Here is a 14,275-nt window from a genome sequence, read left to right on the forward strand (position 1 = left end):
TGCACTCCTAACTTTCCCTCTGTACCAACTTCCCTAGCGACACGCGTCACTTCTGCCGCGAATATAGCTAATTGGTCAATCATATTATTGATCGTATTCACCAGATCAAGGATCTCTCCAGATACTTTGACGCCGACAACCTTTTGAGTCAAATCACCACGAGCTACTGCAGTCTGACAAGTTGGTCAGCAGTCGCAAAGGCTAATTGGGTTCAAGAACACTTACAGTGGCATGCGCGATGGTTCGGACCTGCTCAGTCAAATTGGCCGCCATGATGTTAACACAATCTGTCAAGTCCTTCCAAGTACCGGCCACTCCCGGAACCTTGGCCTGACCACCTAGTCGCCCATCGGTTCCGACTTCTCGCGCGACACGGGTGACTTCGGATGAGAACGAACGCAGAGAATCCACCATGTTATTGACAGTGTTTTTAAGCTCGAGGATTTCGCCGAACGCGGCGACGTTAATTTTCTTGCTAAGATCACCAGCAGCGACGGCCGTTGTACTGCAGAGACGGAGTAAGCTGATGCCTTCCTCTGAATCACGAACACCTACACTTCAGCAACGGAACGCACTTGAGTAGTCAAGTTTAGGGCCTATGTGCGCATAAGATATCAAGATCATCATGTAATGCCAGTGAAATAGCCATACCATTAGGTTAACATTGTCCGTAAGGACCATCCAAGTGCCTTCCACGTTCGGCACGACAGCTTGTCCACCCAATTTCCCCTCTGTTCCAACTTCAAGAGATACACGAGTAACCTCGGCAGCGAATACTGTCAGTTGGGCAACCTTACATGGCACGTTGGTAAGCTTTTGTGTTTGAAGGTTTCTGTAATCCGTACTCACCATTTCATTGACAGTACACTTCAAGTCAAGAATTTCACCTTGTACGTCGGCATTGACTGTCTTGGATAAGTCACCCCGAGCGACAGCTTTTGTCTGCAAGAAGAGATGTTAATCTACTATCTTATAAATGTTTCGATCAGCTTACGACCATGGCAATCTCCCGCACTTGATCTGTCAAATTCCTGGCCATCTTGTTGACATTGGTTGTAAGATCGTCCCATACGCCTTCAACGCCGGGAACGACGGCTTGACCGCCCAGCTGGCCATGGGTACCGACCTCTAACGCAACTCGAGTCACTTCTTTGGCGAATACAGTTAGTTGCCGAACCATTGAATTGACGGTCTATAATGATAAGTGCGATTAGAAGCATACTCATCTTAGTATGATTTTTTACCTACATTCTTCAAGACGGCCATTTCTCCCTCTGCTTCAATCTCAATCATCTTGCTTAAGTCACCCTAGATAGAAAGTATTAGTGCGATTAAAGCAGAAAAAGGGAAATACTGACTCTAGCAACGGCTGTGGTAACACTGCCGATTGATCGCACTTGCGTCGTTAAACTTTCACACATTCGATTCACCTGCATAGTGTCAATGATGCCTTGTTATATTGGGGCCTGCTTACATTGACAGTTAGATCTTTCCATACTCCCTCCACATCCGGCACATTGGCTTGACCTCCCAGCTTTCCTTGACTACCGACTTCCAAAGACACCCTGCTGACCTCGTCTGCCAATGTTCTGAGAGACATGACCATTCCATTGACTGTAGTCTTTAATTCTGCAATTTCACCACTCGCCTCCACGTCGATGGTTTCCGATAAATCACCCTTTGCTACGGCTTTCGTGACTTTTGCGATGCTTCGCACTTGGTTAGTCAAATTGGCGGCAAGTTTGTTCACAACAGCGGTGAGAACCTTCCACGTGCCTTCGACATTGGGTACGACGGCCTGTCCACCGAGCTTTCCTTCAGTACCAACTTCCAAAGACACACGCTCGACTTCCACGGCAAAAGTTTGCAGACGATCCACCATTGCATTAATGATGTTTTTGAGTTCAGTCATGGTCTGACCTTTAACGGGTACAATAATCTTCTGAGTAAGATCACCAGTGGCGACAGCTTTACACACACGGGCGATGTCCTGAACTTGAGCTTTGAGAAGTTCAAGTTCCTTTTCGGCAGACATGCCAGAATCGCCAGCTGATTCGCTGTCGGAAGTAGCAGAGACATAAGCAGCAAGAACACTCTGTGGGAAGAACATTTGTTCGGGGAGAGGAGGCGGTGGTGTTGACAGGGCAGCCGTAAAAGGATGATAGAAAGATGCAATCTGCTGCGGAGTGAAGGAAGAGCTTTCGGTGGAAGAAACGGGCCGGGCACAGGTAGGACAAACAGGATCGGGAGAGGAGTCGCTGAGGGTGGGGACTGGAGGAGTCCAATCAGGAGTAAGCAGATCTGAACCAGGTTGGGCAGGAACGTCGCGTTTGGTGTCCTTTACCAGATGCGCCTGAGTCCTCTCAGAAGTCCAAACGCGATCACCGAGAGCAATGATAGCTCGCTCAATCGCATCCTCAGCGGGGGTCTTTTTGCCGGGAAAGGTTGAAAGGGTAGCACTCTTTTTTGCCGCCACAGAAGCGTTGTCTTGCAGAGTGGAATCGCCACTCGTTGGGAATGGATAATCGGGAGATGGATGTTGGGATATCACTGACAAGAGGGACAGAATGTGCGACTGGAACGCCGTGCTCCCCTCGGTGGCTATGACCGGAGGGTAGGCATCGGGGAGGGACATGGCGGCCAACCTTGCCCGTTTGTGGGGAGGAGATCGGTCGGTGATGGTGGGTGTGTGCGGAAGGGGCGGGGAGAAGTACAGCAGGGGCAACGAGTCTAAAGGGATATGTCAGCTTTGATTGGGGGACACGGGACGGCAAGAGGTGTGGCAAAGACGAAAGAGCGGCCGCCATCGCAAAAGCTGCGCTGACGAAAGCCGGGGAGTTTCGTCTTTGCAACGAGATGAGTGGCGACCCACCTTTAGTCACCTTTGCTTCGGTATCTGAATACGCTAGCAAGAGGAGACGCTCTACTCTAGCTCTAGATCGACAGACGCCTTGTTCAGTCGGAAAGAAGGCCGAAAATGTGGGCTGTACGGCTTGTGGCAGGAGGCTAGGCTGTGCACGTGGCTGGGGATGAAAGGAAGATGTGAAAGCGGGGTGAGGTGGAAGCAGAAACAGAAGCTGACCTGACAGTACACTGCACGCAGTTAGAGTATTGTGTCGCAAACGAAAACTGGCGATGCCCGACGCAAGCAACACAGGGCCAGGGGTGGAGCGCGCTTATTAGGTAACAACACAACTATAACCTTGTTCTTTTTGTATTCTAACCCTCTTTTTTTGCAACTGTATATATTTTCCTGCCGACGACTATCAGTGGCCTACCAAAAAAGCCATCCTTGCATATGAGGAGACTACTTAGTTCTGTACTTGTTGCTTCTTCTTTCGCGTTCATCTCCGCTACTCCATCATCCTGCTGCTTGCGAGTGTTATTAATCTCATCTCGCCTGTTGATTAATGCCTCCCGACCCTTTCTCCCTTGTATTCTCTATTATTTACTATGTTGTCCATTGACCTGCTAATCTTCTGTCTTTTATACTCCTGGCAGTAGCTCTTATTTCCTATATCTTGAGCATAGTTGGTGCTGATTTATTGCTGCTGCTCGGTGCGCTGTGCGTCCGTGCCCTATATACTGTCTCCTGCTCCATCAGCACCCTGCACCCTGACACTTGACACCTGACACCTGACACCTGACGCCTGTCACCTGACACCTGACATCCCTTTTGTTTCTCGCACTACACATAAAATGTACCGATGAACTGCATATATGTGAAGATAGCGACTGAAGGACTCTTTTCGCAAAATGGATTATCGACCGTAAACAATTATGCATCATAGAAAATGTTCAAAGAGCTTTCTCTGATGCAACAAAATGTTCAGTAGCAGTGGCGAATATTAATACTTCGTTTCGTTGACTTTCGAAGAAGTCACAACAGTTCAGAAGATTACCTCCTTCTTTTCTTTCACGATCGATAAAAGTATCATTGATGACTGCTGTTATCTTCTTCTGATGCGTAATGTCCCATATGTTTGGTAAACTGCAATCTGTGAAGCCTCCACTGAAAAAGCACGTACAGACTGACACCATGACGCTGCTCTCAGTTCTTCGTTGTTCTCGTTGTGTTGAAAGACAACTTCCTCTTTTACCGTCGAGATCTACAATGATTCTGCTGCCCATTTGAAGAGGATAGTTTTTCCAAGGATGCCAGTTGGCATGTAGCCATTCACTAGCCACGATCCTTTATGCCCGTTGAGGGCTGATTCCAAGAGTTCCAACAAAAGACGGCGACTTGGGGGTAAAATTATCAAAGGTAAGTCCTAAAACCTTCTTCAATCCAAGATTCCTGGCTAAACTTAGATACGATGACTTTTTGCTTTGTACTCCATTCGGATCGCTGTAATAATGTTGTGTGAACGGCCAAGAGGAATGTTTCAAACACACATAGGAATAGCACCAGAGTGGCTGAGACGCATTAAGAGGTAAATACCACATATATAGGCCATAAAAAAAACAACTGACAGACAATCTACTGGATACTGTTTCCCATTCGTGTTTCGAGTTGGGCTCATATATTTTGTTTGACACAAAAGACAGTACACGTTGTTTCATCTCACATCTCTTCACCCCTCGATTCAGCAACGTAAGCCAACACGAAGTGATCTAAGAAAGTCGAATATGATTACCTTGACAAAAACGTTCAATCACCCTCTGATTTCTCAACCATTCCTTTCTCTTGGTCTCACCTCCCTGGCCTTGCTACTCTTGGTTCTGGTGCTATTAAGTGTACCTGGACCGATCAAGGGTATGTACTGGTTCAGTGTGGAAGGTCATGGCACAACGGATGGGCCTCTGAGCGCTGGTGTTCTTGGGTGGTGTTGTAAGTCGTATTCGGCAAAGGTAAATATAGCAATCCGTTTGCTAACCTGATCGTCAGTACAAGGCACGTCAAACTGCACTTATGCACCCCTCAGGTAAGCGGCTTCCCTTCATCCGCACAGCACATGACACCAACCAGGTGACTTAGTGAAAATGCCTATCTTTCCACCATGATCAACACCGGCGAAGCACTAACTGTTCGCATCATGCTCCCTCTCGCTTGTTACTGGATGATCGTCGTGATGGTTCTCTGGGTCTTGCTCACCGTTCTTGTACCTTTCGGCTACCGTATTCGAGATCTCGACAGCATTACCAGACACCTAAGGTTTGCCATTGTAGAAGCTTGCGTCCTCTGCGTGAGCCTCTTCGGTAATGTACTCTGTTGGCTGGCTTTTGGATTGGGAAGGTCCGCATACTTGAGCGTCCAAAACGGCGGGGGTGACCCTAAAAGTGGTCAGGCTATGGAAACGTAAGTCAGTTCAGATTCACTCTGACTGGACTTGATTGACCGTGTCTTACAGCACTGCTGTCGCAGCTCTCCTCTCACTTCTTTCCCTGGGTACAGCAATCTGGGGTCTTCATCTTCGACTTCGGGGCGCGCAATCCCATTGGCGAGAGGAAGCTGTTATGGTCCGCCGTCGTTCTATGGCACTCTTCGCTTCCGGCGCAGTCCGTCCAGAGGATGCTGCCACCTTGGGAGTCACCGGAGATTTTTTGGAGAGGAAAGATAGTCAGCGATGGTCCACCAATAGTTCAGATGTCCCTAGCTACACTGCAAACAACGGAGCATTGCAACATAGGGATAATGGTTTCAAGGCTGGCTATCGGCCTGACATAGAGGAGACAGGTGAAGAAGAGGAAATAGACGCCAAACTAGAGGAGGCTAAAAGAAATTCAGTCGACCAGATCCGAAGGACATCGTGAGTAATCATTTGTTGACCAGGATCAATTCAAAAAAGCTGACCCAGTCCGTCTGTACAAGGATCCACGATTATCCCTACGCTGTTGCCAATGGAACTGTTCGACCCCCAAACTAAGCAGCGAGACAAACAGGACAAACAGGCGAAGCAAGGTCAGCTTCTCGTCAACAAATATTGCTTTTTTACCGGTCGGCACCACTTGCAATAGAGAAGACAGATGTTATCTCTGCACTCTCAGAGATTTAACGCGTGATGGAGAATTATCCTCTGATCAGTTATATAGTTAACTTTAAAGCATCATAGATGCAATTCAACTTCCCAAAAGTTCCATGGACGGTTTACATCATGCGATCAGTTCCGCAGTGTGCACAACCTCCTTTTAAAATTGAGAATGTTCAGTCGATGGCATGAAACATGAGTCGTCGCTCTCCATGTATAACCACTCCTAAGCAGCTCATCGCTGATACGAAAGCGCCTGTCCTTGATTTTGTTGTTGGCCTTGGCTTTGAGCCTGATTTTGACCATTCACGGGGACACCACTAGGGCTTTTCTGCGCCTCCTTCCTAGCCGCCTCCTCTCGAATGACATCATCTGCTAGTTTGGTAAGTTCGAGAACGTTGGCGTCGATGGTAAAATCTTCCGCCGTTCTTTGCCTAACCCATGTTCGAGTGTCGAGGTATGCAAATGGACCACGGATCCAGTTTGGTTGCCCACTGGAACGATCGGCTTTGGAGAGATCAATGCTTGCAAGAGTAGGAGAGGTGAGCCATGTTTGTAATTCTGTGTGATATCGCCATCCTCGGGCATACCTGAACTTGTATTAGGCACAGCTAATACACTACGGGCTTACTTACAGTTCTTCCGCGACCCGGAGCTGCAAAACGTCTTGAGGAGACATATAAAAGGCAAGGAAAAGAGTATCTTCCGCGAAGTTTTGCAACTTGGACTCTACAGGGGGCGCATGAACGTAGTAACACTGAGGGATGTGGAATGATTCCTCAATTTGAGGTGGCGGTAATGAGTTGGGTTCCGCCCATGGGGTAACAAATGTAGGATAGAGTGCCCTAGACATATTCGTCAGCGGAAGCTCAAAAGTGAATCATTCCTGGGCTTACTCCTCGCTGTTTATGTCCACACCCAATTCCTCCAAATCTTCTCCAAACACCATCATGCCGCGATCTGTTTTGTTCATATGCATTTGTATCTCAAACAACAGCGCCTTTAAGCCCCATCTATCCACAGGGGAGCTCAGGATCTGCTGTACTGGCCGTACCACAGGTTCCGTATTTCTTGGTGACTGTCGTTGCCATGAGTCAGTCGTAGATGCAGGCCCACCTATCCCTGATTGAGGATGAGGTGGATTGGTTGAAGGAGTCGCATCTGCGGATTGAGATGCACTTGCATTACTTGTACCGTTGGGTAATGGTGAAGGGGAGGAAGGGATGGGTTGATGTACGCTAGACGGATTTCGAAAAAAATTGGCCATCTGTCCCTATCTTGTCAGCTAAAGCCATCATCGTCACCCATTGAACACTGACACGACCGTCTTTGCTTTCTGAAGATGCCCCGAGAGCAGGAAACTCTTCTGTCAAACCCCCATTCGATTGAGACGATGCGCTCGCCGTTGGACCAGATATTCCCGGCGGAGGTGCAGCGGTGACACCAAGTTGTTGCTGCTGTTGTTGTTGCTGCTGTTGCATGTACAGGTGCTGTTGTTGTTGTTGTTGCAAATGTGTGTTCTGATGGCTTGCGTTGGTTGAACTCTGGCCGCCTTGATTTTGGGCGATGTAGCTCGAATTGTGCTGGCTGTGTGATCCAAGAGCAGGAAAATCGTTCGGATCTGTCATTAGTCAGCATCTATCCCCATTTTACATGACTTGACTGTCTACGTTTTCCTAAAACACTCACCAGAGCTTCGAACGCTAAACCCCGGAGGACCGTTTCTTGGATAGCCTGTGATCCTTGATGTTGGTGGTTGCTGAGTAGCTTGCTGGCCTGCTGTCGCGTAGAACATGTTGGTTGAAGTAACGTCCCACTGCAATGACGGGACGAGAAGGAATGCTGTTAGGAAGAAGACGAGATGTAAGTGAAGAACAGTACGAATTGGCTGTACCAGATGCATAGTACCTGGATAAGACACCAACAGTCTATGGCACGGCGATTGCGGGAATAATGGTGTGGCACTTGTTACACCTCCCTCGCTGTAGCCATTATTATTACGTTTCACTGCCGCACCACTGTCATTCCATAAGCATTATACCATGGTCAGCCAGCCCTTTATTACTGCGAAGCCCCACGCTGACGACCTATCCATCATAGTCATCAGAGTTAAGGTATACCGCCAACACACAGCTGGAACAGCGTACGTTTCCACTTGCTCACGCCGTATTTCTTTTGCTGTATATACTGACATACTGTGCAGTGCACGCAAGATATACCGGTACTGGACATGCTGACACCACAAAATAGTTCGTACACTGATGCCCTTATGGCGATAGGAGACTAATGATGTTCAGTGAGTGGCTTACACACCAACACCGTGATACCCTTGCATCCATCGTCGGCCATCCCCCCCTTCTGGCATATTTGTCAGTCGCAGATGGCGAATGTCAGGCGAGAGAAAGATTTGAAGTAACAGAGGTGAGAGGATTCATCATGCCCTAGAAATAGACTAGATGGCTAAAGTTCACAGAAAATGTTACAACCCTGTGGGAAACCGCCAGGGAAGACAGAGGAGTAGTCCAGATGGGACGGAAGTTCTGACAAACGAAGTCTGGAGCAGCATGTTGTATGATCAACAGTATATAATATGAAAGCCCGATCACCGTTGCTTGGCCAGGCATTCGCATGTGTATTGTTCTGTAGGCTTGATCCTGACGCAGGCGTGACAGGTGCTTTCTTAGACATATGGGAAGTGCCCGTAATTAAAGAACTGGCCATTGAGTAGCAATGTACTACATGTACTTGTACTGTATTCATCGTCTGCAGCAGTAGCTATGTTCTAATGTTTCCTCGCTTTGCAGTTCAGAAGTCTACATCCAGGTCTTTCTTCCCTCTGAGATGAAACGATGACCCTTCTTTCTCTATCAAGTGACATGAATCCGGTAGTTAACAAAATCAATCTAAAGTGACAAGCAACCATATCAGTATTTATCACCTGCCATGCCAAATGATGAGCCACTATACTGTCTGCCAGAGCGCAATGAGCATGTTGTAGCAGTAGCTACGAGCTGCGAGGCGAGTTGTTTCTTTATTGTCCTCGCCGAACATTTTTGCATCTTTAATATTTTCCTTTCAATCCGAGGTATCACTTGGAGACCTTAATATGTAATAGCATAATCCTGCACAAGTAACACTTCCGTATCTCTTTCGTTGCTCTTCACCTCTTCTGTGAGGATGTGCAAGGTAAGACGCAAATGCTGTTGCTATCCACTACAATAACATATCCCGTTTTACGTGAAAAAGGTTTGTAGAAGTATCATAAAAACGTTGAGAAACAAATAATAAAGTCCATATGCATCATCAGGGAATACGGAAACAAAAGGCTGATCATAGTCATAGTTATCGTTGAGATGTCTCAAGAATCATAGAAAGCAAAGAATGTTACTACGTGCTATTACTAATGCGACGAAGGATAGATCGAATAATAAATTTTTGAATCATATCAAGCAAGTAGTTAAAGAGTTGGGATGATATGATACAGTGGCCCACCGTATATGAGCCCGCCTTCCATTGCTACTTCACGACGCGACAACCACAACACTCCTCTTCCGACTCAGCACACCGACCGATCCCCCCCACAGCAGAACAGCGCTTAATGACTAGTTAAACTCCAATCGTCAAGCGCGACATTGTTCACGGTGTCCATCGCCGTGAAACCGCTCCCCCACTGCGGCGTCAAAAGTACCTGCAAACTAAAAGTTCCTCCATTGGGCACGTCGACTACCAACACTGTCACACCATCGTTGGGCTGGTCGGCATCCATTGTACCAGTAGGAAGAGCCGGGTCACTGCTCGATCTGGTAGGTTCAGCGGTGCTGAATGATGCACCGGAAGGACCTTGCACAATAGATGCAATAAGAGTTTGCTCAGAGAGAGCGAGGGTGGCGGTAGCATTGTTGGTGGTGATGGTGGCGTTTGTGTGCATTCGCCATTGAAGGTTAGGAACATCGGTAACGTCGTCTTGAATAAGGACTTGTTGACGAGTATTGACGTAACGAATACCTCGTTTGACAGTGCTGTAAGGGATCAAAAGTCAGAAGTTGTTTCAAATCTGCCAAAAAGTACTTACTAGTTATAAGCACTAGACATGTCAGTCCAGAAGTACGCCGTGTCCCCAGAGTCAAGCTGGAATGATGGAGCAGGACCTTGGGCAGTACCTGAGGAACCCCAGTTACCCGTGGGTGTGGCATTGACATTCTGGTTCTGATCGTTGATGAGGAGAGTATTCTGGCCCTCGGTTCTCTTTCGGTAATACAGCCACCTTTCAGAGTTCTGCGCTTCACTACTAAAGTAGCCATCGGAGAGATATTGTCCAGAACCAAGCTCACCAGCCCATCGCTGACCCATGGCATCAAAGACAAAGTCTCCAATATCAAGGTCGCCATGAGTCTGATGACCAGTGAGTTTACTTGCCTTCATGGCCCAGTACGAACCTTCATTTGTGGCCCAATTGGATCGTGCGGTAGCCCATCGACCATTTTCGTCGTCAAAGTAACGATCAAGGGGAAGGCCGTCCCACCAGGTTCCACTTAGGGCAGGGTTGTACCAGAACATACTCCAGGGTTCAGAAGCATCATAATGGTCTCGCTGGTACAATGCGTAACGAGGTTCGTTAAAAGTATTCGCCCAGAAAAGAAGGGAGTTGGCGGTTGACGAGTACTTGTTGGGTCCGTGATCACCATAGTTGAAAAGCGAAGTCATACCTTGAACGTAGATGTGGAAAAGAGAGGTAAGGTTCCAACCGGGATTGGACTCAGGGAGGCCGCGATCATCACCATAGGAGCTTTGAAGCGCATTGACCAGCTCAGCAGCCCCAGTGGTACCAAAGTACCAGTAATTGGCAGTTTCAGCCCATGTACCATCACTGTAAGCACCCTGGAAACAGTTATTCCAAGCGTCCGGCACGGCGAGGTCAATGACTTGTTGCGCCATGCCAGTGGGGTCGCGGTCCACAATGGCAACTGCCGCCTGAATTAATCCGCCATTGCAAACACAATTCCAATTACCGTTGACTTCGGAACTGCCAACGTTAGTACCGGCCCACCAACTGTAAGACGATGCAGACGCGTCGCCCGTAAGAGCAGCGTGGCCAAAGGAAAGGCCAAGGTTGAGCATAGACCACATAAGAGCATTTCGCTGGTCGTCGGTCCAGAAATCGTAAAGCCAGTCGTAACCAATGGCGAAAGCCGCACAGAATTCAGCGAGATCGAGGAAATGAGCAGCATTCCAACGAGTATTGTCAGCACCGAAAGATACTTCCGAGTTGTTACCCGCAGCGGTCTGAACCTGAGTCAGCGACTTGCCCAAAGAAACTGATGACATATACCTACAGTCAACTCAAGCCAAACTCGATCGGCGTATTTCGTCTCGTTGGTGACCTTGTACGCATAGGCCCAGTTCTTAACCTTCAATTTGATTTCTCGAGCAACGTCCAATACACCTGATCCATCAAGGCCGCCATCAGTCACATATGGTGTAGGATCATCACCAATTGTGTCACTAGCATTCTGCACAATGGTGGCGTTCCAATATTTGAAGTAAGGATTGCTCTGGATAAGACCTCCATGGGTAAGCGCATCCCACTTGTAACCAGGCGCCAAACGGGGATGTGGTCGGATGCCTTGTGTAGAGTTGGAAGGAGGACTCGGGTCCTCCGGCCAAGAGTCGGTAGAAGCGGGGTCGGAGATTGCTGTCGGGGCAGAATACCCAGACGTAGCAGTCTGTATTTGGTGTCAACATACCGCCTGCGGCACGGTCTCTTTTGTGAAAGATTACTCACTCCTGTAGCATACACAGGTAACATGTATGTGTCTGTAGCGACAGCCAGATATTGCTCGCCATTCGCACCAGTGTTAGTAGCAGCCGTGTTGGCGCTGGACACACCGCTGGGCAGGGCAGTATTGGCGTTTGACGCGCCGGTAGTTGCGGAAGATGAATCAGAGGAAGTGGAGCTGTCCTTGTTGTCATTGGACGCTCGGGAGCCGAGAACGCCACCTAAAACGGCCGCGAGGATAATACAGATGAGGAGTACGGGCAGACCTATCCACAGCCACTTATTGCGCTTTTTCTTGGGTTGAAATCCCCCGGCACCATCGGCATAACCTCCTGACCCGACCGCCGCATTGGGATTAGCTGACGACATGAGATAAGCTTTAGTCGACAAGTGTGGTGACAATGGATAAAAAGGCAGATAAAACAGATTGGGGAGAGAGTGCAAGAATTCGTTGCAAGAATAGGACGAGCATCGGGGTCACGGTGGCAAGAATGGGTTGCCGACAAGAAAAGAATCAGAAGTTGATCCGCATGGAGAAAATTTAACGGAGAGAGGACACATCGGACAGGAGAGTGGCGTAAAGAGAAAAAAGACGCGCGACAGAGACGAATGCGCGTAAAGTGGTAGTACACGAATGAGCATACGTTATTTTTAGGGTGTGGTCAAGCCGGAGACTCACAGTTGCCATAATCGCCCCCGGCAGCGCCACGAGGATTGTCACTGTACCCTCCATAATTTGGTGCTGAACCGCCGTACGAGTTACCGTAGCCGGGGCTGTCGCTGTAAGGCGCCTGCTGATAGTGCGCCATGTCGCGTCGAGAGAGAAGGCGATGGGATGAAAGAGTGTGGGCGTCTGACGGTTGGAGAGGAGGAAGAATGGGTATATGGGTCTAGAAGGGAGAGCGTATATGTATACAATCAGGAGAGATATTTATAGCTGACGTATTTATGAGGGGGCGCAGAATGAAAGGCAGAAAAGAATGAAATGATAAATATATAGAAGCAGCCAGCGCGCGATGGGGGAAGGGAACTAAGCTCAGGGTGCAGCCGGGAAAGGGGGACCAACGCGCGCACAGCCACAGAAATAGCACACATAATACACGTGACATATATAGCCTGCCGGAACTAAACTTATCCCCCTCACTTGCTTTTAAATTTATTACGTTTGTGGCAACGAGCAACGATTGGATCGTCAGAGCCATTCGGGTTGTCTGCTTGCCACTTCGGCATGTCCTGACGTATGTACAGTATACATTCATACTAAGTTGTCCCTCTCTGTTCTACACATTCATCACTGAACTGCAACAAAACGCCATAGCCGCACGCCATGCCTCCAATCAATCCAGCTGTTCTTAGCAATGTATCGGGCTACATGTCCATCGCCCTCTGGGTCGTGGTTTACAGCCCCCAAATCTGGGAGAACTACCAGCTCAAATCCGGTGAAGGCCTTTCAGTACCTTTTATCATTCTGTGGTTACTAGGAGACATTACAAATTTGTTTGGCGGCATGATGGCGCATTTGTTACCTACCGTCATAATCCTTGCCGTCTATGTAAGTCATTTACATATGACAGTGTTCCGTTTGCCTGCTCATCTACTCGAGTCCAGTATACTATTTGTGATCTGGTTCTGCTGTTCCAAGTTTATTACTATCGTCGCTTCCCGTCACCCAGCGCTCACCAGCATATCACATCTGATGAATCCACCCCTCTTCTCCCAGAACCTCGCCAGCCCAAGCCTCTTTTGCCTCCAGTTATCGAATATCCTGTACTGCTTGGATTCGTTTTGCTTGCTGGCGCCGGTGCTTGGTTTCTTACCGATCGGGATGAAGTCCACGTCCCCGAGGATCCGGAAGTAACTATCGAATGGAAGAGCCAGGCTTTGGGCTGGGCAAGTGCCGTTTTATATTTGGGCAGTCGCATACCCCAGATTGTGCACAATTAGTATGTTGCGATTGACCGAACCGTCAAAATCCACTAACAATCATGTTTGATAGCAAGACAAGATGCGCCGGTCTTTCACTCGCCATGTTCTTCTTCGCGATCTCCGGTAGTAAGTCTTCCAAGTGCTTTCATAGAAGTTGGTCTGATTCCATTTAAGATATAACCTATGTACTTTCGATCCTTCTCAAGTCTCTCAATCCTCGTTGGATCCTCGCCAACGCTCCCTGGCTGGCCGGATCCGGCCTGACAGTTTTCCTCGATCTATTTGTCCTTGCTCAATTCGCCGTTTTCAGTTGGCAGGACGAAAAGAGGAAAAAGACGTCTGACGAGGTAGATAACGAAGGAGAGGATGCATAGATAACTGGAAATCTGTATATTGCATGTCCAACGATGCGCTTCTTCAAAGTTTGAAGGGCTTTGGAAACATATAATTATAGTTCAGATGATTTTTGCCATGCATTGTCGTTATCATTGTCACGTGACTTAATGGAGAAGAGCGAGCAGATGTTTCAGCTTCACGTGTCAGGTACGCGGCGGCGGGGCCTCCTGCTGCTGAAACGTGAGATGATGTGGTTTTGCGTTTGGAG

At 48.3% G+C, this 14,275-nt stretch overlaps 6 protein-coding genes and 1 non-coding gene; 4 read left to right on the plus strand and 3 right to left on the minus strand.

Annotated features, from left to right (window-relative positions):
* Positions 1–3,188, minus strand: part of CNAG_01850 (Atypical/HisK protein kinase) — a 5,784-nt gene extending 2,596 nt beyond the window's left edge. The window contains exons 1-10 of the mRNA XM_012197085.1: positions 2,873–3,188; positions 1,475–2,730; positions 1,359–1,430; positions 1,249–1,308; positions 995–1,192; positions 850–942; positions 652–792; positions 556–596; positions 226–505; positions 1–173 (exon numbers count right to left, since the gene is read on the minus strand). The exon at positions 1–173 is cut by the window's left edge and continues 42 nt beyond it. Of these exons, the coding sequence (XP_012052475.1) occupies positions 1–173; positions 226–505; positions 556–596; positions 652–792; positions 850–942; positions 995–1,192; positions 1,249–1,308; positions 1,359–1,430; positions 1,475–2,635 (2,219 nt within the window). The 5' untranslated portion in view covers positions 2,636–2,730; positions 2,873–3,188. The remainder of the gene's footprint in view (positions 174–225; positions 506–555; positions 597–651; positions 793–849; positions 943–994; positions 1,193–1,248; positions 1,309–1,358; positions 1,431–1,474; positions 2,731–2,872) is intronic.
* Positions 3,189–3,253: 65 nt separating this feature from the next.
* Positions 3,254–3,772, plus strand: CNAG_13012. The gene has a single exon (XR_001046240.1). It is a non-coding gene; the product is annotated as a hypothetical RNA (non-coding RNA).
* CNAG_01852 (CCR4-NOT transcription complex subunit 2) lies at positions 3,759–7,847 on the minus strand. XM_012197412.1 has 8 exons: positions 7,659–7,847; positions 7,289–7,590; positions 6,866–7,236; positions 6,605–6,814; positions 5,350–6,559; positions 4,638–5,289; positions 4,474–4,580; positions 3,759–4,416 (listed from the first exon to the last, which is right to left on the minus strand). The coding sequence occupies exons 1-5, from the start codon at positions 7,762–7,764 to the stop codon at positions 6,205–6,207; spliced, it is 1,344 nt and encodes a 447-aa protein (XP_012052802.1). The 5' UTR covers positions 7,765–7,847; the 3' UTR covers positions 3,759–4,416; positions 4,474–4,580; positions 4,638–5,289; positions 5,350–6,204.
* Positions 4,121–6,073, plus strand: CNAG_01851 (hypothetical protein). The gene is made up of 7 exons (XM_012197086.1): positions 4,121–4,264; positions 4,377–4,433; positions 4,514–4,831; positions 4,889–4,925; positions 4,979–5,299; positions 5,352–5,750; positions 5,813–6,073. The coding sequence occupies exons 3-7, from the start codon at positions 4,630–4,632 to the stop codon at positions 5,865–5,867; spliced, it is 1,014 nt and encodes a 337-aa protein (XP_012052476.1). The 5' UTR covers positions 4,121–4,264; positions 4,377–4,433; positions 4,514–4,629; the 3' UTR covers positions 5,868–6,073.
* Positions 7,848–7,935: 88 nt separating the features above from the next.
* CNAG_01853 (splicing factor 3B subunit 5) lies at positions 7,936–8,990 on the plus strand. XM_012197413.1 has 5 exons: positions 7,936–8,014; positions 8,070–8,112; positions 8,173–8,218; positions 8,267–8,390; positions 8,443–8,990. Exons 1-5 carry the CDS (start codon positions 8,012–8,014, stop codon positions 8,488–8,490), a joined length of 264 nt encoding a protein of 87 aa, XP_012052803.1. The 5' UTR covers positions 7,936–8,011; the 3' UTR covers positions 8,491–8,990.
* A 20-nt stretch (positions 8,991–9,010) lies between these two features.
* On the minus strand, positions 9,011–12,812 carry CNAG_01854 (heparinase II/III family protein). XM_012197087.1 has 5 exons: positions 12,425–12,812; positions 11,752–12,122; positions 11,303–11,692; positions 10,042–11,252; positions 9,011–9,988 (listed from the first exon to the last, which is right to left on the minus strand). Exons 1-5 carry the CDS (start codon positions 12,552–12,554, stop codon positions 9,565–9,567), a joined length of 2,526 nt encoding a protein of 841 aa, XP_012052477.1. The 5' UTR covers positions 12,555–12,812; the 3' UTR covers positions 9,011–9,564.
* A 76-nt stretch (positions 12,813–12,888) lies between these two features.
* On the plus strand, positions 12,889–14,169 carry CNAG_01855 (hypothetical protein). XM_012197414.1 has 4 exons: positions 12,889–13,297; positions 13,354–13,688; positions 13,742–13,797; positions 13,846–14,169. Exons 1-4 carry the CDS (start codon positions 13,073–13,075, stop codon positions 14,043–14,045), a joined length of 816 nt encoding a protein of 271 aa, XP_012052804.1. The 5' UTR covers positions 12,889–13,072; the 3' UTR covers positions 14,046–14,169.
* The last annotated feature ends 106 nt before the right edge of the window (positions 14,170–14,275 follow it).

This window comes from Cryptococcus neoformans, chromosome 11 (genome assembly GCF_000149245.1).
Source record: "Cryptococcus neoformans var. grubii H99 chromosome 11, complete sequence".
Classification (NCBI taxonomy): domain Eukaryota; kingdom Fungi; phylum Basidiomycota; class Tremellomycetes; order Tremellales; family Cryptococcaceae; genus Cryptococcus; species Cryptococcus neoformans.